This window comes from Canis lupus, chromosome 27 (assembly GCF_003254725.2).
Source record: "Canis lupus dingo isolate Sandy chromosome 27, ASM325472v2, whole genome shotgun sequence".
Taxonomy (NCBI): Eukaryota; Metazoa; Chordata; class Mammalia; order Carnivora; family Canidae; genus Canis; species Canis lupus.
The window spans coordinates 20,924,369-20,947,285 of NC_064269.1; the positions used below are offsets into that span (position 1 = coordinate 20,924,369).

The following is a 22,917-nucleotide window of genomic DNA, read 5'->3' on the forward strand; positions in this document are numbered from 1 at the left end:
TTTTATCTTAAAACATTCATAATAGTTACCTTATTTTTTTAGTTGATAATTACACTATTGTTTTTGGTGATTCATGTTTGTTACCTTGATTTTAAAAATATTTGAGCTCGGGGGATCCCTGAGTGGCGCAGCGGTTTAGCGCCTGCCTTTGGCCCAGGGCGCGATCCTGGAGACCCGGGATCGAATCCCACGTCGGGCTCCCGGTGCATGGAGCCTGTTTCTCCCTCTGCCTGTGTCTCTGCCTCTCTCTCTCTCTCACTGTGTGCCTATCATAAATAAATAAAAATTAAAAAAAAATATTTGAGCTCGCAATGCCTGGGTGGCCCAACGGTTGAGCATCTCTTTGGCTCAGGGCATGATCCTGGAGTCCTGGGATCGAGTCCCACATCAGGCAACCTGCGTAGTGCCTGCTTCTCTCTCTGCTTGTCTCTGCCCCTCTCTCTCTGTGTCTCTCATGAATAAATAAATAAAAAATCTTTAAAAAATATTTGAGCTCATATTTCTTTGCATTTAATATGTAGGATAACAACTATAAACTGGACAAAATATAAAAAAACAACTATGTGAAGGTGTGAGAAAGTGACCAAAAGCAGTAGAAACCTAGAGTGAGGGTAGGTGTCTATGCTTGGAAGAAAAGAGTGTCACTAGGTGAGTTTTCCATTTTATGCCTTTTTTCCTGAGACTACCTCCAAATTGGTGCCAAATTGTTTCTGGTGGTAAAAACTCAGAAAAGAATGTCAGTCTGGTAGGAGTAAACATCTGGACCAGAACTTTGCCTTGTGAGTCATTTTTTACCAGCACCAATGATTTTCTAGGTCTAGGCAGATGTTTGAGAACTGATAGTAGTTACAGTCAACTCCGCATTACTAAATAAGTGATCTCACCTGGTATAGATGCTCATTCATATCCTGAGGAAGGCATTTTGCAAATTCTTTGACTTTTATGTAAACAGTAATAGGCAGACTAGGAGAAAATGCTGTACAAACTGACTTCTAAGACAATGGGGAGGGAACCGAACAAAATCACATACTTGCGCCGTCCTTGGAATGATAGAATAATACATCAACCTAAAAAAATTAATATCAGTTAAACATTCACACTACAGTGAAAATACTATAAATGCCAGAGTTTGCTATTGAAGAATAATACCACAAGCCAACTCTAATTACAAAGGAGGAGAAATGAAAAAAAAAAAAAAAAAAAAAAAAACAGAACTAGAAGGGATTGTCAGAACACAACTGCCCCGTTTAGGAAATAAGGCACAGAGAGGTTAAATGATGAGTGTAAACACAGCTGGTTTTGTAGTGGCAGACCAAGGCTTAAAACTTAGTTTTTTTTTTTTTTTTTCTTTCTGTTCTAATGCTGCTTCTAAATGAAGGTGAAGGAGGGAGGTGAATATGTGCCAGCGTGGGGGGCGGGGGGCTGTGGAATGGCAGGTGGTAGGGATGTATGAGGAGGAGGGATAATTTAGGTAAGATGCCAGAGGATTGAAGAATTTAAGAGAGAAATTTGTATGGCTAGCAAAGTGAACCCAGAGTTGGGGATAAAATTATTTGTGGTAAAGTTCTGGAAGTACTTTGAGGGCAATTCCATAATGCTTAAGACCTTAGTCGCTATCCAAACCCCCTCTCTTAGTAAACATTTTTGGTAATATCCATTGTGGATTCCCAATTTCTCTTTCCCCCCTAACTTCATTTTGTTTAAAAGTGCTTCAGAGTCATTTTGTTAGAAATGAACTATATATCATTTAATGGTACGAAGAGCAGAGAGATATGTGGCAGGTAAACATCAGGAAAATAATATACTTATTCTATTAAGCATTCACACTAGAAAGTTTCTTTTGTGTTTTCTGAAGGAAAAAGATGCGACTGTTAACTTTAAAAAAAAGTTATTTTATCTGCATAATTGGGTTTATTTGGGAATAACGGAGAATTGCAATTTAGTGATACAAGCTGAAGCAAAACCATAGGCAAGTCCAACCAACAAAGGAAAGGACCATTATTTTATGGAGAAGGAGAAAGTTGGGATGGGTTGTTTTGAATGAAAGTCCATTGGAGAAAAGCATGAATCCAGGATCATGACAGTTTCTCATTGGCTGAGTTTCAAGTGTAGGTGATTTCTTATAGGAGATGCAGTGTACATCTTTCCTTATTGGGCCTGCAATTGATGATTCTTCCTATTTATGTTTTTCGTGTAATTGACTTTGAGTGGTATGGTATGACTTCCCCTTTGAGTTTTTCATTCCATCCTTCCTATTCCGTAAGATTTCCTTTTATTCCTTATTTATGACTAACGTTTTACTTATTATGTGACATTTTCTTTGCAGATGGTAGAATAATAAGGGACTGGAGATCAAAGAAATTTTCTCTCTTTTGGAAATATTTAAAAAAATCTGATAGCCATATATTTTATACAATAATTTATTTATACCCCATGCATATTTCTAAAATATACTATTCTAAAATCTGCTATTTAGTTTTGCCTATTTATGCCTTCTATGTAAATGTAATTATATAGCATTTACTAGTTTGGGACTTGCTTTTTTTTTAAGCTCAACTTTATGTCTTTGAGATTTTTTATTGGGCTATATGAGATATAATTATTATTATTATTATTTTTAAAGATTTTCTTTATTTATTCATGAGAGACACAGAGAGAGAGAGAGAGAGGCAGAGACATAGGTAGGGGGAGAAGCAGACTCCACGCAGGGAGCCTGATGTGGGACTCGATCCTGGGTCTCCAGGATCAGGCCTTGGGCTGACAGCAGCACTAAACTGCTGAGCCAGCCAGGCTGCCCGAGATATAATTATTTAGAACGGGCTACTTTAGCCTTTTTCAGGATTTGATAATTTTTGATAATTTTCTGAAACACATATGGATGGGAAGTGTTTTCCACCCTTCCTTATATCTACTTTTAGGCAATTGTTTGTTGGTTCCAGTTATTTTTAATGTTTACATGGCCTCCCAAAAATAACATTATTGACTTATTTAGTGATTCAAAAAGTCACCCAGTCATTCACTCAATTAATAATTATTTAGCATCTTCCATGTTTGAGGCCTGATGATTAAAGTTGGGCATATTATGGTAAGCAAAACAGAAATGGGCTGATTCTCTTGGGACTTATAACTTATAGCATTAGAGACCTATATATAAATAAAAAATTATGATGGAGTCTGATAAGTTTTATTGAGAGAGGGTAGCCTAAAGTACTATTGGAGTGTAGAACAGGTACTCTTGATCCATTTAAGGAAGGTGAGACGTTTTAAAAAGATTTATCTATTTACTTGAGAGAGAGAGAGAGAGCATGAGCACACGAAGGGCAGAAGGAGAAGGAGAGAGTATTTCAAAATTCTCTCAAGATTCTCAGGAGAGAATCTCTGAAACGAATGTGGACCCCCATGTAGGGCTCCATCTCATGGCCCTGAGCTCACCACCTGAACCACAACTGAGCCCAATGTTTAACCAACTAAGCCATCCAGGCGATCCTGATGATATTTAAAAAAAATACAGATTCTTGGTCATGATCCGCAAAAATTTTGATTCTGTACATCTGGATTAAAGACACTTGTTGTTGTTAGTATTATGGGGCTGATTATTATTTAACTCCCCCACATAGTCCAGCCAATTTTGAAAATACTGTGCATGAGTGATTAAAATGGGTAGTAGTCATGGCAGGGTCTCTTAAATGAACTAGCTAGGGATGTAATAGATGGTTTTTGGGTGATTTCTGCCAGTAGACCAAAGGTTGAACTTTGTATTAATCCCTATTCAATTGTAAATTCTTGTCCCTAGGTCATAAAAGTTAACTGCACCAGTGGAAGGTGGGAGAGCTTTGCTTTACTGATAGTACACGTGGAAAAGACCTGGAATTGTTTAGTTATAAACCCAAAGAGAGTCAGAGGTGGGCCTAACTATCATGATCTTAGATCACATAACTGCAAACATTGTATCAGAAAGAAGGAGGCGGCACCTGTGTGGATCAGTGGTTGAGCATCTGCCTTTGGCTTAGGTTGTGACCCTGGGGTCCTGGGACTGAGTACCCCATCAGGCTCCCACAGGGAGCCTGCTTCTCCCTCTGCCTGTGTCTCTGCCTCTCTCTCTGTGTCTCTCATTAATAAATAAATAAAATTAAAAAAAAAAAAAAGAAAGAAGGAGGCAAGGGTCCCTTGTGCAGGAGGACTTGCTGGAGGGCATATCTGGACTCCTGTGGATAGTCCCTAGAATCATATTTAAGGGGGATGGTGACACTTGGGTGTATGAGAGGATGTTGAGCTCCTTGATAAATATCCATATGAGAAAGAATTGGAGAGAAATAGTCCTATTCATCCCAGAGGAAAAAAAAAAAACTTAGTTTACATAGTTCCAGAAGAAAGAACAGGGATGAAAAAGGGAAAGGTAAGCCAGTGTCTTTTTATTCACTGACTCATTTAGTCATGTAACAGATATTTAGTATGTACTCATTCTTGAAATTGCCAAAGATATAACAGTAAACAAGACAGATTCAGTTCCTGACTTCATGAAGCTGCAGTTTATTGGAAGATCCAGACGATTAAGCAAGGAACTTAATGAAAATGTGATAAGTCCAGTAATGGGAAACACAGGGTGCTATTTCCTCTCCATATAAAACACCTTTCTGATATTAATACTATCAGAAGGGTGGTAAATGATGAATACTCTGACCTTGGAGGTATTCCAGAAGAAGCTGTGGGGGTAATGAGGAAGTTGTGCCAATAACTGCCATTAAAATCATATTTAACTTTTAGCATCAGTGGTTGTCAATACTTTGTGACAGATTCACACTCCCTGCTTTTTGCCCCCTCCCTACCCGGTCCTTCCCTTTCTTTGATTCTCATTTACAATTACTTAAGTCTGTATGATGAAATGATTTTGTGATTTTCACAGATGTTTGTGTGTAAAGAATAGGACTAATTCTTAGAACTGAAGTCATTCTTAGTATATTTTAATCTGGGCTATCAAGTAATTGAGGATAGGCATAAGTCTTTATGTAAATGCACTGTGATCTGATTTATAGGTTCAATTTTTCCTATTCCTTTGGATGATTAACCCATGCAGATGGGGACTCTTAGGGGGCATTATAGTGGGAGCCTGTATTTCTGGGGGGCATGGGCAGGTACAAAGAATGAGTAGGATGTCAATGCTGCTTTTCATATAATTTTTGTGTGTTCTAAAAAAGATTATGATTGTTTTCAGTGTTATGTTTTGAATTCTTAACATGTCTTAAGTAGTTAGAAGAGCTGACTTTTAATTCATAGCATTTAAAAAAGTTAAATATTTTATTGTGACATTCTTAGGACTCTTTAAGCTTTTCACATCAGTGTTATAGGCTGAAGTTGGATATTATGGAGGTTTGAGTTTACTTTCTCTTGACCCAATGTGACTTCCTGTTTCTAAGAAAAACAGTTTTAAAGACTTTTAAAAGGAATATCTTGCATGCTTGGCAGCTCTTGTAAAACCACATGTTAGTAAACCAGTGTGAATGAAATATATATATATATATGTGTGTATATATATATATATATATCCCAAAGAAAGAATCATATTGCTCGGCCGTTTTGTTTTGTGCAAATTGGATGCCATAGAAAATTCTGGTGATTTGGTAATCAGATAAATCAAGAACCAAAAGTTTCATTTTGATTTAGTTAATTATCCTAATTCAAGGGGACATTTGATCATAAATTGGGATTTACTCTGCTGGAGTTGATGTATACTGGTGATTCTGATTATAATGGTTTTTGTTTCTTGCAACTTGGGCACTTCCTTTCTTTTTCTTTTTTTTCTTTTAAGATTTTATTTATTTATTCATGAGAGACACACAGAGAGAGGTAGAGACATAGGCAGAGGGAGAAGTAGGCTCCTGGCAGGGAGCCTGATGGGGGACTTGATCCCAGGACTCCAGGATCCCGACCTGAGCCAAAAGCAAATGCTCCACCACTGAGCCACCCAGGTGCCCCTGGGCATCTCCTTTTAAATATATTCACAAATTTAACCAATTCACATGCATCCTCACAATATCATGAAAAAAGTCCAATTAGTCCTACTTAGTCAATGAAGTAAATGAATATTAGTGAATAAGCTTTGGTAGTTAGATAATTCTCTTTGAACAGGAGGTTCATGTCTCCTGGTTCTCAGGTCAGAGATTCAGCTTCTCTCTTGGTATTGTTCTAGTAATTGGCTTCTAATGAATATTTTATTTATTATTTATTATTATTTATTTATTTATTTATTTATTTAAAAGATTTTATTTATTTATTCATAGACACAGAGAGAGAGAGGCAGAGACACAGGCAGAGGGAGAAGCAGGCTCCATGCAGGGAACCCGATGTGGGACTTGATCCCGGGTCTCCAGGACCACACCCCAGGCTGCAGGCGGCGCCAAACCGCTGTGCCACCGGGGCTGCCCATCTAATGAATATTTTAATTGGAATTAAATATGTTTTTGTAATTCTAAGGGTGATTTATTCATTTGATTAATATTCGTTGAGTACCTAGTGTGTGTCAGGCATTCTTCTAGAAGTTGACTGTATGGTAAGGAATAAGGCAGGCAAAGTCCTTGATTTTTATTTATTTATTAAACACTTATTTAAAGGCTTAGTATATGCCAGAAACTGCATGAGGTTCTTTAGAGATATTAAGTCATTTAATTGTCCTAGCAATGCTATGAGGTAGGTATCTTTATTGCACAAGTGTAAAGAAGGCTCAGAGTCCCCTAGCTAGGAAGCAGCTAACCCAGGCTTTGAATGGAGAATGAGAGCTCATTACTACTTTATCGTCCCTCGGTGAACCTGATCTCATGAGCTCACACATTGTTGTTAAAAATGTTAACAACATTTTGTTAAAAATGTTAAAAAACAATAATAACAACAAAAAAGCCTCCAAAACACACAGAAGAAAAAAATAAAGGAAGGACAAAACCATGTGTCATCTGACCACTGTTAATATTTTGGTGTCTGTGTTCCATTCCTTATATGTGTATGTGTAGAGTGTGTGTGTTTGTGTGTGTTTAAACATATAGAATATCTTGTTGGTTTGTTACCACTTATTTTCACAACATATAAATATTTTGCAGGCCAGTACATTTAAAAAATAGACTTTTAGGGCAGCCTTGGTGGCCCAGTGGTTTAGCGCCGCCTTCAGCCCAGGGTGTGATCCTGGAGACAAGGGATCGAGTCCCACATCAGGCTCCCTGCATGGAGCCTGCTCCTCCCTCTGCCTGTATCTCTGCCTCTCTCTTTCTCTCTGTGTCATGAATAAATAAATAAAATCTTAAAAAAAAAAAAAGACTTTTAAATAGCTGTACAGAGTTCCATCATTTGTCTATATCATGATTTATCTAACCAGTTTCCTTCCACTTAACGAAAATTTTCAATTTCATAAACTCTGCTTTAATTAGTATCTTTATAACAAAATCTTTTTACAAATTTATGATAAAGAGTTTCTTAGTGAAAAATGGTATTAAAACTCTTTGTAAATATTTATACAGTATCCACATGCAGTCTGTGCTTTAAGAACATGACGAGGTTAACAATGTAAACATACTTTTTCTTTTAGGTTAGTGGATGACAGATGTGTGGTGCACCCAGAGGCAGGAGACCTTGCCAACCCTCCCAAGAAATTCAGGGGTAAGAAATAAATATATATTTAAGTGACCTAAGGGCATGAGATTATTTTTGTGTCTTAAAATAATTCTTGTTAAAACTTTAAATTTTTAATTAAAAAAATTTTTTTTCCTGTTAAAACTTTATTCCATGTGAAACTTCCACATATCAATATATCCACTGAAAATTTCTTCAAAAATTTCTTCATTATTTTTTTCTTCTGTACACATTGAAGGCTTTACAATGAAAGAATAGTATCAATTTTTGTTTTGCTGGACAATAATCTATCCGTTGAATGGAAATCTCAGTAATTAACTCTGAAAGGCTGCTTTTCAAACCAATAAATACAGCCAAATATTTATTTATGTATTTCTATGACAGTTAAGCTATAAATGTTAGTGTTACATTATCAGCTCTTTAGTTTATCTTTGTGAAATCTCCAGGAGGGTGACAGTGATTTTGTTCACTTAGCTTTTAAAATGTCACTTTGAGTGGCATGTAATGACTAACAATTGTTTTAGAACTCCTTTCTAAGCATAATTTTAGAGTTAGCTTGATAATATCAACTGAGGCATTGGCCATAAGAGGAGACTGATGATAACTTGACTGTGATGAAGGAAGGATTAATGGAATCTGCAAAGGAATCCTGGTCAAATGAAAGCCAACCATTAAAAGCTGGCTCAAATCAATTTCATAGATTGTGTGTACTTATAAAAATAAAGATAATTTTAGAGCAGCATCATTCACTGGGAACACAGTGTGTAAGCATTACTTCTCATAATGTTGAAAAGCAGCTTTAATATGGGACAAAATGCCAGAGAGAGAAAGTGGAAGGGATTCCCTAGAGCCCCAGACCGGTCAGGATGTGCTATTTCCTGCCCTGGGGAAAGGAAGGCTGTTAACAATTGCCAAATGTTTCCGTTGTTTCGTTCCCTGTGATGGACTCTTTTCCACTCAATTCCCATGATAAGAATATCATAGATGTTTCATTTTCTCTAAACCCAGAACCTTGTGGAGAGAGTGACAAGCACAAGAGATATTTTTGGAGTTAAATTGGCCACTCTGAATGGGAAATCCAATTTTTTTTTCTCCACGTGGAGAAATTAACATAAAGCCACCTGTGGGAGATACGCTGCCCATCAGAAGCACCCATAAAACTACTCAGTAGGGACTCTACCCTAAGTCTGGGCAAGCGAGGGGTCCCCTCAGCAGTCCTTCCTGAGGATGGGCTCACAAGAGAACTAGGGTGACAAAGAGTCAGTAGTGGGACAGGTGAGTCAGTAGTGCTGGAGGGCATTAAAGATACAAGGAAAAGTTTTGAAGGCAAACTGGGACAACGAATCTGTATCTGTAACAGGAAAAACATGGGGTTCAGGTTTTGACTGTACGGCTCCCTGGCTGTGTCATTTAAAGTAGGTCACCTAACCGCTTTGAGCCTCAAAGGGCATTTGTTGTTGGCTGGTGAGAGCAGGGATGGGTAATAACAAGAACAATGCCCACCACACAAAGCTTTGTGAGGCTTGAAATCTTTCCAGAGAATAAATGTAAAGGGTTTTAAATCATTATAGAAATGACAGTTAACTTACAATAGAAAGGCACGAGATATTTCCTTTTGACATATTTGACTCTGCTCTTATGTTGTTCCCTCTCTGAGAACAGGATTCTACTTTTTCCTTTTTTGTGTTTTCTAGGCATTTGCCTCTACTAGACATCCAGAAAACTGCAATTAGGTGCTTTGGTTGAGAGACTGAGACTTTTTTTGGGGTCATATGATAAAACTTGGGGACAATGGGGGCTGCTCCACACTTCACTGCCCCAAGATTGGGTAGTCTTACTTCTCGGGCAGTTAGGGGAGATGAATCTTGCAAAGGTAACCTTCAGGGTTTGTGGCCACCTTTTCTTCTTTTCCTCTTTCCCAGTGCAGTGCATTGGTTGAAAGCCTCAAGATTATTTAGTGTATTTGAGGGAACCCCATGGTAACGCTCTGAATCTACTAGGTAATTAAATATAGATGCTTGGTGTCATATTATTCTGTGGGCGCTCGTTCAAAGTATGAATCACTCAGGTGCTCTATCCCGCCCATGGAAGGCTGGCTTTTCCTGTAATCTAATACTTTTGGTTATTGTCCTTGCTAGTTTGTTCTGATTCTCTGCCTCTAGTCTAAGACTAAAACTTTTTTTTTTTTTTTTTTTTACTCCATTTATCATCAGAGGGTGGTCCTTTTTATTGGGGATTGGGGGTTTCCTTTTACTTTAAACCTCTGGCTCTTCAATGATTCTTGGAACCCCGTCATGGCAGAGGCCCAGAAAAGAGATCCCTGAGGTGGGCTTGCCTCTGCCCTGGTGTTCAGACTGCTCAGCAGCCAAAAGTGTGCCTTGTCTTTTCACATCGCTTGTCCATTTACAGCTTTTGTATTTCACCATTCTCTCTGCCTTCACATATTCCCCTTGTGCCCTCTGGCTTTAAAAATCATCATTTTTTTTTCATAGGTTGGCCTCCCAGCATCACCACCCCTGCATTTCCAGACTCCTCAGCCAAGTTTCCAGAGCACCCTCCCTCATTGTTACTTTTTAGATAAGGTGAAGAAACAATAGCATATCACACAGTTCCGCTGTACCTCAGTTCCTCTTGCTTCAGCCACACAAATGATATTCTCAAATTAATTTGAAAAGATCTTTGTTTTTCAGAATCTATTATTTGTCCAAGTGAATCATACTATTTTAGAACTTCTAGGCAATTAAAAGGTAATCCAGTGTAACACCCCCTGCCCCTGCAATTTTTGGAATGAGGAACCAGAGTTCCAAAAGGGTTAAAATGATTCTCTTCAATATGCACAATTTTACAGCGAAATATTCTTTTGACTGTGTCTCACGTATCAACAGAGGAAACCAAATTTTAACAATAACTTCCAAAGAGCTATTTAAAACCTTATTGACAGCTATTTTTTAGCAGAAACCACACAGACTAATATTGACAAAAGCACAGTGGCTTTCTCTTGTCAGTGCAAAATGGTCAACTACTATCTGCTTTTTTTTTTTTTAATTTTTAAAATTTATTCATGAGAGACACAGGGAGAGAGAGAAAGGCAGAGACACAGGCAGAGGGAGAAGCAGGCTCCATGCAGGGAGCCCAACTTGGACTTGATCCCGGGACTCCAGGGTCAGGCCCTGGGCCGAAGGTGGTGCTAAACCGCTGAGCCACCCGGGCTGCCCAAACTGTCTGTTTTCTTAAAAGATAAACTTTAATCTTTGGAATAAATTCATATGTACAGAGGAGTTGTAAAAGTAGTATAGATGGTTCTTCTTCACCCAGTTTCCCATTGTGTTAGCATGCTTCCATTTGGGGCATTTTGTCAAAACCAAGAAATGACTGCTTGTACACTGCTATTGAACTTCCAGACTTCCTTTGGATTTCACCAGTTTTTTACCTACTCTCCTTCCTCATTCCTGATCCCATCAAGGACCCCATGAAACATTTAGTATCATGCTTCTTAGTCTAATCTGGTCTCGGACATTTTCTCAGTCTCTCCTTGTTTTTCATGACCTTGATGCTTTTGGAGAATGCTGGCCAGGTATTTTGTAGAATGTTCCTCATTTGGGGCCTGCCTGATGTTTTTCTCATGATTAGATTGGGGTTAAGTTTTTGAGAATACCACCGAGATTCACTGGCCTTCTTCTTGCAAACATATCAGGGACACATGATAGCAACATGTTTGATGACTGGTCCTATTTTTTGATATATAATTTAATACTTCTCCCTCATACTAACTTATAGCAATTGTTTTTTATTGACTTTATAGTCTTTTGGTTTTCCTTTTTTCCCCTCTAGTTCCTGTAAACACTTTTTCCCTACCTTCCTTGCCTCCTACTCTCTAGAAAACTCTTCTCTGATGTGGATTTTTCCTGAAATCTGTGCTCTGTTGAACATGTGCATTCTCTTTTAAGAGAAGAAGCTAATAGAAATCAAAGCAAGAGAGATTTCTGTGTCCCTTTATTACCATCAGGGTGATAAAACATACAAGTAATAGAGAACCCAGGAAGCCACCCCCCAGAGGGAACGAGGGAATAGAAGGTAGCCCCTTCTTCTGGTTGATTAGATATTCCCCAGGGTTGGCTCATTTGGTCTTTAAATGTCCAACTCTAAAAAAAAAAAAAAAAAAAAAAAAAAAAAAAGTCCAACTCTCAGATTCTGTGGTCCTTTGGCATGTGACTATTTCATGATGCACCATGCCTATCAGGTACACATCTGGCAAGCAAATAGTCATCCTGAAGCAGTAAATCACAATGATGTTTCTGGAAGTAGAACTAAAATAGAGAAATCTGGTCTGTGGTGCAACACTAATGTAGATAGTGGAAATCAGGGTCTTGGGAGAAGATTGACAAGATTATTTCTTCAACTCAATTCCTCCTCTTCATATAATTCAGGGAAGTTGCTTTGAAGTCTGGGACTCTCATCTTTTGCTTCTACTCATGGAAGTTACACACATAGGTGCATAAGTGAGAAAGCCATCTTGCTAGGTAGTAGTTTTGAGTTTTTATTTAGTTGACTATGTGGTCTTGTCTAACACAGTGATTCTTTAGTATGAGCCAATTTTAAATCCCTCCTCCACTAGTTTAACAGTGGCTGTGCTGAATTGCTTCAGATTTGAGGATAGTGTCATTTTTAAATGAAGCCTGAAACAATTTCAACTTTGAAATAACTAAGATTTATTAGACATTTAATACATGCTACCTATGCTTGGGGCTTCCTATCCATTATTATTAGTATTATTTTAAAAATATTTTATTTATTTGACAGAGAGAGAGAGAGAGAGTATGAGAGCACAAGCAGGGGGAGCAGGCAGGCAAAGAGAGAGGGAGAAGCTGGCTCCCCGCTGAACAGGGAGCCCGGTGCAGGGCTTGATCTCAGGACTCTGGAATCATGACTCTTAGCTGAAGGCAGATGCTTAACCAACTGACCTACCCAGGCACCCCTTCCTATTATGTGGTAATCACAATAACCCTATAAAGTGGGAATTGTCACTATTCCCAGTTTTGTAGTTGGCAGAGTTAAGTGTAAAGTTCTGCAGCCATCTTAAGATCATGGGCTGCAGAGCTGTTTGTTTTTATTTATTTTTATTTTTATTTTTTGCTGTTTGTTTTTATTCATTGTATCATACTATATATTGAATTATGCCCTCCTATAAATTTTACTTAGTGCCTCTGTACAGCCAATTAGATTAAATTTAATTCCTCTTTCACACAATAGCCTTTTTTTTTTTTTAAATTTTATTTATTTATGATAGTCACAGAGAGAGAGAGAGAGAGAGAGAGAGAGACAGGCAGAGGGAGAAGCAGGCTCCATGCACCGGGAGCCCGACGTGGGATTCGATCCTGGGTCTCCAGGATCGCGCCCTGGGCCAAAGGCAGGCGCCAAACCGCTGCGCCACCCAGGGTTCCCCCACAATAGCCTTTCTAAGTATTTGTTTAGGGTGATCACATTTCTACAGATCTTTTCCAAAAATCTTTCACTTGCGGCCAGCCACAAATACTTCAGTGATTTCTCTAGTTTTCATTATAATGTCTTGTTTATTTTCTGGTCAAGCTTCTGTTTGTCAGTATAATTCTTAGAGGTATAGAAAGAAGAGAACATAGTACATTTCGGTCCAGGATGATGAGGATTTTCCTCTTTTTGAGATCCTCTGCTTGTGGCCCCAGAGTCCTGGGCAGGACTCCCTAATTCACCTCCAGCTGTTAGTCAACCTGGACTCCTGATGCTTTTCATTTGCATGTCTTAATCCTCATTTTCCTCCTCCTGTGCTATATAATTGGTACTTTGGAACCAAGTAGAGAATCTGTTACATTTCATCTTATTAGCATTGATCGGCTCATTATTCTTGCCTGCCACTCACTCTGTCTCTCACTCCAGTGCATGTGCCTTTGCTCTCTCTCTTTCTCAGATCTTAACTCTTATCCAAATTATTTATTCAAATTCCCAGTCTCTTGACACCTTGAAATTCGTTAGGTTGGCAAAAACATGTGATCCTCTGAATTCATGTGTTATTTCAGTGTACTTGAATATCTCTGAGGAGAAATAGGTTAGGATTGTGTTAGTCAGAGTCTCTACAAATCAGACTTCAGAAGCTGTGGATGGAGGTGATCTCTGGAAGCACAGATAAGGAAGTGGGGGAGAGTGAGCCTAAGGAAACAAAAGGCCACAAATTGTTCATTAATGTTCACCACTGTGGTGACTGGAACTCAGTGTTCCTGGGGCCTTCTGAGACTCCATGGGGACCATCCCTCAGAAATCTCTTCCCCAAGGATAGAAGAGCTGGGGCCAGCTTCCATCCTCTGGGGGTTACGGGTGGCCGCGAAAAGGGTGTTTTATCACCCTCTTCCACAACATACTTTTGGACGTCTCCTGCTTGTAGCTGAGCAAGTTCTCTAAGTGTCAGGAAAAGCTCTCGTGAAGAGAAGAGAGATGGGAGAACTTGAGGTTAGGGGCTGGCAGCGGGCTGGAAATGGTCCACTGTAGTTGTTAGTGAACTTGGGCCTGAAGACATGTGGTCACATTACTTGTGCATGCTTGGAAGTTGCACCTGTGCCTTTATTTGAAAGACCTGCAATTAGCCTGTAAAGTGTATGAGGGTAAAGACTGTGTTAGCCTTGCCCTCTGGGGAATTACCAAGATCAAGAAGAGTGCTTTGCATATTGTTAGTGCTGAATTAATTTTTGTTGAGTGAATTAATAAAGTTCTAGAAAAAATTATAATTCTTAAAGGCAATATAATTTCAGGTCTGTTGTCAGATATTTTTTTGGGGGGATCTTAACACCACTCAATATGTAACAAAGTTGTTGCTGATTAGTTGTTTTATAATAAAGCAATGTATAGACCTGCTATTTTGTTATAGTCTTAAATTCTACTCTAGATTTAAGTTCATTGGTGTCAAGTGTGCCTTCTAACAATTAGTCTGTAGGGTGAATAGCAGAAGATGAAAACTACTACAGGTATTGAGTGAAGTATTTTTAGGTTACAAGCATTTTGTAGTTTCCTACAAAGAAGTCTAGAAAATTTGAATGAATTTCCAAGCCAATAGTTACATGATTTATTAAAAAAACTGACCAAAGAAACAACAACAAAAAACTTTAAAATCTCTAGGTGAATGTTACTGCTGTGCTGCTTCTGTGTATTTGTGGTAAGTCATCATAGTACGAACCTTCTACAGCTAAGTCCCTATTATTAAACCCTAAGAGGCAGTGGAAATTGGATAATAAGTTTACTCTTCTCAGTGAGGTTTCAGAGAAGGTCCAAAGGATGAAATGAAAATAGATTGCTTTGCCTCTTTGCTTCTTCTGTTGGAGCTGGTCAAGATTGTAAAAGTGAATGTTTCAGTCTCTATTAGAGGAAGTTGCTGTGATTCTGAATGGTCAAATGGACTACTTTGGAAGTCTCACGAATTGCTATTTAGGGTGGTACACAATTAATTGTTTATCTAAAATATATATGGTATGTGAACTTTGATTTGTGGCTCTAAGTTGTGAAGTTTAATTTTCTCTCTCTCTCTTTTTTTTTAAGATTTTATTTATTTATTCATGAGACACACACACACACACACAGACAGAGAGAGAGAGAGAGAGGCAGAGACACAGGCAGAGGGAGAGGCAGGCTCCATGCAGGGAGCCCAATGTGGGACTCGATCCTGGGTCTCCAGGATCATGCCCTGGGCTGAAGGCAGGTGCCAAACCACTGAGCCACCCAGGGATCCCTAATTATCTCTCTTAAGAGAAAGTAGTGACGGGTAGAAAATTAACACTTGTGATGTGCATGTTTAGTGGCATGAGGATAGCTCTCACCCCCCCACTCTCTAACCATCTATCCATCGGCCAATTTTCCTGTGCTACTAGCTCTTATATAAAAGTCTCCTTTCCAGTATTGTAGATGAAGTTAGTTATGTGTCTAAATTCCTGTAAGTATTGAATAAATATTGAATAAATACCTGTTGTCTGTGAGAATTTTAATAGCCAACACTACTCTTTCCAAGAATAGAAAGTCCTAAATGTTGAATTTCTTAACTTTGAGTGCTTGTGATGGCATTTATACATGTTACTTTGTTTAATTCTCAATAGCCCCATTTTACAAATGTGGAAACTATAGAGAGGTAAAGTAACATGTTCAAGGTCACACAGCTACTAAGCGGTGAGGCAAGTTTGTTTGAAGCTCTGTTCTGCAGCATTATCAGATCTTGTGATATGTTTAGTAGAGATTTATTCAATATCCATTGTGTGCAGTTCAGTGTGTGAACTAGTTGGCATGGTTCAAACGAGTCAGAAATGAACGCTACTCTCAAGGAATTTATAATTTAATGAGTAAGATAAGATGTATATATAAACAATTATAGCACAAGGTAGAAAGTGATAAAGGCTAAATAAAAAGGTGTGGTGAGGTATTGTAGGAGGATGGTGATTTTAATTTCCTGTTTTGAGAGATGAGAAAAGCTTCTTAATTACGATAGCATTTGACCTGTAGCTTTAAAAATTTGTGCCCACAGGGACATGTAGGTTTTTCAGACTGAGAATGAATCTTTTGTGAAAGTAGTTCCTGGGGCAATAGTTGGTATGCAAGCTAAACTGCATTTTCTTTTCAAACTGTGACAGAATGCTTGGCATTCTTTAAAGTATAATGCTGAGAAGAAAGCACTAAGCCATTACCCCGGTACATTTGGTCTTCTAGGAGATAGACAAGTTAACCAATGACACTTAAATGTGACCAAGCCTACTCTACTGCTACCACTGCTGATGATCACATTTATTTAGTTTTTATTATGTGTCAGGTAATGCTTCATAGTCTATCAATCTATGTAATCCTTGTGTAACCCTAAGAGGTATGTTATTATTACTGAAAATTATTATCTGCATGAATTAGATAGGTGCTATGCCAGAAATAAAACAACAACTACCACCACCAATGGCTTATGTAAGATAAAAGTTGTTTCGTAGTTCCTAGGTGAGTGGATCAGAACCATCTTGGCAACTCTACCATCCTCAGCATATGGTTTCCAAAGTCGTTCCAGTAGTCACCATTTCCCAGTCAGTAGAAAGGGGGTAAATGGAACGCAGGGCAAATAGATTTTTCTTTCAGGAACATTTGGAACTTCATATATCATTCCCACTCATATTCCATTGTCAGATGGCATATTGGGTTGAATGGTGGCCCCCAAAGGTAAGTCCATGTCTTAATCCATGTCCTATGAATGTTATCTTATTAGTAAGGAAGAGTCTTGAAAATGTAATTACATTAAGAATCTTGAGATGAGATCATCTTGGATTACCCAGGTGGGCTCCATATCCAATGACAAGTGCCCATATAAGAGAAAAAAGAGGGGAAGGCACACACATAGAGGAGAAGGCCATGTGAAGACAGACACAGAGCATGCAGTTATGTTGCCACAAGCCAAGGAATACTTGGGGCCATCAGAAGCTGAAAGAGACAAGAGAGGATTGTTTCCTGTATCCCTCAGAGGGAACATGGCTTTGTTGACACCTTACTTTGGACTTACAGAGTTCAGAACTCCCAAGGAAATACATTTCTGTTTTTTGTTTGTTTTGTTTTGTTTTTAGCCACCAAGTTTGTAGCCATTTGTTTTGGTAGCCACAGGAAACACTTATAGCTATAACATGCTGCAAGATGGCTGAGGAATGTGGTGATTAGTGGGCTGGCCACATGTCTACCTAAGTTCAGGAGTTCTGTTACTGAAAGGAAGAGGAGAATGGATATTTGGAGTGAGGGGTAACATTCTCTGGCACATCCCATTTTATAGCTGAGAAAATTGAGGTATGAAGAAGTTAAGTAGCTTGCTCAAGGTTATACAAAGAAAAGGAAGCAAAGCTTTAATTGAAATCCAGACCCTTAACCATTAACTATATTGCTTTGAAGCTCAAGGGACTTTGGAAGCATAGAGAAGAGAATTGCAATTGATTTTGGAATTCAGAGGAATACTGGAGGTGAGCTGGAGCTGTGAAAGAATGGGCAGTTGTTAACCAGATGGAAAGGAAAGGGTTGAGGAGAAAGAGGCATTTCTGGCTGAGATGCAGAGGAGTGCAGTGGCATGACCCATTTTGTGTTTGTGGGTTTTAAGAATGTTTAAAGCTCTTATGGAAGAGTGGCAGAGATGAGCTTGGAGGAGGTCAGATGCCTCATGGCCTTGTATGCTGCACTGAGGCATTTGATATTTATGTTAAGACAGTGGAGGACTATAAAAGAATTTTAAGCTGGTCTGAAACATGATCAGAATTGAAATTTTGAAAGACTGTTCTCTTACATGGAGATATTGGAAATATGGGATGGGATATCAACTGGAAGACTCTTAAAATAGTCCAGAAAATTTGACAATGGACTAAGCTAGTAGCTATGGATGGTGGAGTGGCTGGTGGAGGTGAGGGAGAATGTGTGTCCCAGAATTCTCCCATGTTTCAGATTTGGGCAATGTAGTAGATATTAGTAGCATGTATTGAGATATGGAATACAAAGGAAACTACTTGATTGGGGAAGGTAATTGTATCAGTTCCTTCTTTCTTACTGTCTGTCAAAATACCCCCAAACTGAGTAGCCCACTTAGTGTCTGTTTGTTTAATTCATGAATCTGTGGGTTCATTGGCTGATGATCTTGTTCTGAGCTCTACTGGCTGATTTCTGCCAAACTTGCACATGGATCTGTGTGTATTTGGCAGCTGGATGATTTAGGATGGCTTTGCTCATGTATCTGCCAGTGGATAGATTATGGTGAGGGTGCCTGAGCCATGTGTCTCTTATTGTTTGTCAGGCTAGCTCAGATTCTTCACATAAGGATAGTATGACAACAGTGAGAAAGGGCAAACACCAGTGCTCATCACTGTTCAAAACTCTGCTTGTGTCACATTAGCAAATATTCAGGTGCAAAGAATGGAGACATGGCTGCACCTTTTGATAGGCAGAGCTGCAAAGTCACCAGCAACAGGATGTGCATACAGGGATGGAAAGAATTTATGGCCTTTTTCTAGTTTACCATAGTAATGAACTTGGTACTGGCATCCCTTCTGCCAGAGAGGTAGATTTAGAAGATTGCTGAGTATATTGAGGTTCAGGAGAGATACTAGATGGAAAAACAGAGATTGAAATTTTTAAAAATATGGATTGAATTTAAAGCTGTGAGACTGAGAAGAAAGAGTACCCTAATATTCCTCTGAGAATATCAACATTTAAGGTGTCAGAAGAAAACATAACAGTATGAAGAGCCACCATGAAATACCACTATAAAAATGGCTAAAATTAAAAAAAAAATATATCTGAAATGCCAGGTGTTGATAAGGATGCAGATCAATTAGGATGCTCATGCATTGCTGGTGGTATACAAGATGCTACAGCCATTTTAGAAAAGAGTTTGGCAGTTTCTTCAAAAGTTAAAGGTAGACATACTATATGACCCCCAAATTTCACTCGAGTATTAGCTAAAAGTAATGAAAAATTAAGTTCACACAAAGATTTGTACATGAATGTTTGTAGCAAAAACTGGAAGCAATCTCAATTGGTCAATGGATAACCAATACAGGCAATGGTATATTCATATAATGGAACATTACTCAATAGTAACAAGGAACGGAGGTCTGATATGCCTAACAATACAAATGAATCTCGAAAGTGTTATTTAAGTGAAATAAGGCGTCTCAAAAGGCTGTGTGATGCATGACTGCATTAATATACTGTTCTGGAGAAGGCTGAGGCAGGAGGGATGAATTTGGCCAACTCAAGATAGAGGAGCCTTGAGATGGTTAATAGTTCTGTTGACCCAGAAGTACTCTCTTGACTTCACTGGAAAAAAATTAATTCTCCCCACTCTAGACTTGTGTGACCCCCCCCCCAACTTTTTTTTTTTTTTTGCCTCTAAGGCTGTCTGTGTGGGAAGATGGAGAAAGACCTTGTTCATTAAGGACTCTTTGCCTGTTTTTGGTGAGATCTTCAGATATTTACATGATACAGTATTAATTTTGGGGACAAGAATGATCCTTCTGGTAACTATTTTAATCACTTAAAAAAAGATTTTATTTATTCATTCATGAGAGACAGAGAGAGAGAGAGGGAGAGAGGGAGAGAGGGAGGCAGAGACACAGGCAGAGGGAGAAGCAGGCTCCATGCAGAGAGCCCGATGTGGAACTCGATCCCGGGTCCCCAGGATCAGGCCCTGGGCTGAAGGCAGTGCTCAACCATTGAGCCACCCAGGTTGCCCTCACTTTTATAGGATATTTGCTCTTCTAAATGATATGGAGTGTTAGAGGTTTTCTACCTATGTAATATTTTTTTTAAATTTTTTTAAATTAACCTTGTATTCATTAGGAAAGTAATCCAATTATTTTATCCAGTGGAATTTCCTATAGGAAATGCATTCTTTTTATAATGTAGTTTCCAGGAACACATTATAGTAAGAAGCATGGACTGTTTGTAGAACTGAAACTATGGCTCACTCAAAAATTCTTCAGTGAAGTAAATAGTAGTGATTTTTTTAAAGGATCTATTTATTTTAGAGAGAAAGTGGAAGGAGGGACAGAGGGAGAGAATCTGAAGAAGATCTCCCCACTGAGCACAGGGCCCACGAGGGCTCCATCTCATGACCCTGAGATAATGAGCTGAGCAGAAACCAAGAGTTGGCCGCTCAACTGATTGAACTATCCAGGTGCCCCAATAGTGTGATTTTTAAACCATTTTTCTTATCCTCTCTTATATTGTCATGTAGTAGACATATTAAAAAAATGTTAAAAAGTCAAATCACTTTAGTTTTCTCATGTTCTATAGCATAAAATGTGGGAGAATGTCATATACAAATTTGTTAAGTGGAAGTATATGTGAATTAATAAGATTGTACTTCTACGGTTTGTGGTAGGTGGGCCTTACTTGTTTCACTCTATTATGAGTATTAAATTAATGGAAGTTATATTTTGTTTATGAAAGTCTCTGTGTATCTCCATAAAGCTTACTAATCATTAACTTATTTAAGCTACCACTAAGATAAAAGTTTGATTTGTACGTTGTGTATTCAAGTTCAAGTAAACTGCCTTTCCTTCCCAGGTGTTGATTTAGTGAGTGAGCCATTTAAAGATCTTCTCTGATCAGGTGCCCTTGTTTACATTTTGTGGTTTTCAAGGTAAATACAGTAATTTCAGGATAAAGCAAACAGGTGCTGGCGGGTGGCATTGTTTATTTTACAAATGCTTGAAAGTAGTTTGGAATCTTTTGTCTTTTAGAGAATAAAGCAGGTAAAAACCTAAGAAAGCAGTCCTCAAAAGTAGAGATCCAACCTCACTTGGCAATGCACCACTGATTCACGCTTGATCTTTTTGAGCCTTGCTGGCCCTTTTTCAACTGGGGACCCCTGCAAAGAGAGATAAATGCCCTGAAAATGAAAGTGGTGGATCCCTAGGAACTCACTGAGTCTTGGTACTTCTCTAATGCTTTGCTACATGGCTGGCTGCTGTGAGTGTGCACGTGTGTATGCAGGTGTGTGTGCATCTTTCACTGGATGGACTTAGAGGTGGTTAAACTCAAATTTCCAGAGGCTCTCAAGGGATATGTGGAACTGGAAGATAATAGGCTTATCTAAGAGTGTCCTATCTTGAAATCACAGGGATAGGTAGGCTGAAACTGGCTTTTAAACTTGCATTTTCTAAATGCCAGAAGTTTCAGCTCTTGTTTAGAAACCGGGCTATTGCATTTGTCCCTCTGATTCTACTTAGATGTACTTTGTGAAGCACAAGTTCAGCTATAATTGTTGTAGAAAACTTCACAGTTATGCAACTTTCCTTCTGATTGTATCTGCATAATTAAATACCTCAACGTTGGTAAATATTAGAAGGAATGGAGTTAAACAAAGTTAATTGTGTGGCTAGGTTGGGAGTTATATTCTGTAATGTTATCATATAAAAGAAAAAAATCCAATACCTGAAATGTCATGCTAAAAAAATGGTGTGACTGCCCAGTCGGCAAATGTAAAAACAAAGCAAAAAGCACCCAATTGAGGATAACTAATATGACTTAAGACATTAACAATGGAAGTTCTTTAATCCTATTTCTTTCTTAATTTTCTTTCTGTTTATTTGGCCAACATTGCTAGTAAAATTAAAGGTTAGTATTGCCATTAATTGGCTGATGCATATGTAAGCTAGGAGAACAAAATAGTTCCCTACTTTCATCCTAACACAAGAGATGGGTACCACTGTTCTAGAGGCTTCTTTGAATATATTGCCTGCCACTTCCTTTCTCCCTTAAGTAAAATTTATTCAATAACCTGGAATTCAGGGGTTCATCACTTATAAATAGCCTAGAAACATTGACTTAGTTGAATAAAACCTTTGGAACGTGGAAACTGATTGCTTCCTACAGAGAAAGCAAAGGCAACTAGGAGCACTTACTACATGTACACTGTAAGCTATGCCATCATGATGATAGCAACCAGGCTAGCTGAAGATAGTCCCCTTGTGGTTGCTACAGGCCATAGAGATGGTGAGTGCATAGTGTGAATCAGGTAACACAACATATTGAAGGACATAGGCCTTCTTGTGGTTCTGTAGCTTGGGATCCTCAAGATCCTTTCAGGTGGTGTGTAAGATCAAACTTTTTTCATAATGAGACTAAGACATTATTTGCCTTTTTCATTCTCACTCTTTCTTGAGTATATAGTGGAGTTTTATGGAGGCTACTTGAAGTGTGGTGGAGTCACCTTTCTGTTGGCTAATGAAATATGTGCTTGTGTTTTACTTTGTTGTAAATTTCTCAGTTTAATTTGTCATATGGTAAATATAGGTAGAAATGGCCCACAAAAGGATTCTCTTTGGGGTTCTCAGTAATTTTTAAGAAGGTTCAGAGGTTTTGAGACCAATAAGTTTGAGAACTGTTTGCTAAAGGAACAGGTAGCAAGAGTTAGGAATAAATTGCACTGAGCTATGGGAAAAGGCATGTGTTAAAAGCAGTGGATAGACAGGAAATAGGCAAGAACTGTAGTCAGGAAAAGTAATTAGAAATCAGGATGCCAGCAGGTATACCAAGGAGGCAGAACAAAATGGGATAGGAGAAATAATCTATTTTCTGTGTGCTTTTTGCTTTTTGAGTTTAGCTTGGTATCCTTAGCACCTTGCCTATAGTAGGATAGGCCTGTGATGAATGTTTGTGAAAGATTAAATTTAGAAATATAAAGATTGTAGAACCAAATAAAAATTTGAGAAATATATGAGATGCAGTGTTGATCACAGTAATCCTTTTAATGGAGGGAATAAATATCCAAAAGGGGGAAAAAGATAT

General features: G+C 38.4%; 1 protein-coding gene across 3 annotated transcripts in view; it reads left to right on the top strand.

Moving 5' to 3' along the window:
- The window catches only part of ITPR2 (inositol 1,4,5-trisphosphate receptor type 2), a 472,019-nt gene that overhangs the window by 27,031 nt on the left and 422,071 nt on the right, over positions 1-22,917 (top strand). For 2 of the 3 annotated variants that reach the window (XM_025455430.3, XM_025455431.3), the window contains exon 2: positions 7,571-7,641. The exons of the other annotated variant lie outside the window; for it this stretch is intronic. In XM_025455430.3, the coding sequence (XP_025311215.1) occupies positions 7,571-7,641 (71 nt within the window). The remainder of the gene's footprint in view (positions 1-7,570; positions 7,642-22,917) is intronic. 3 annotated transcript variants of the gene reach the window in all.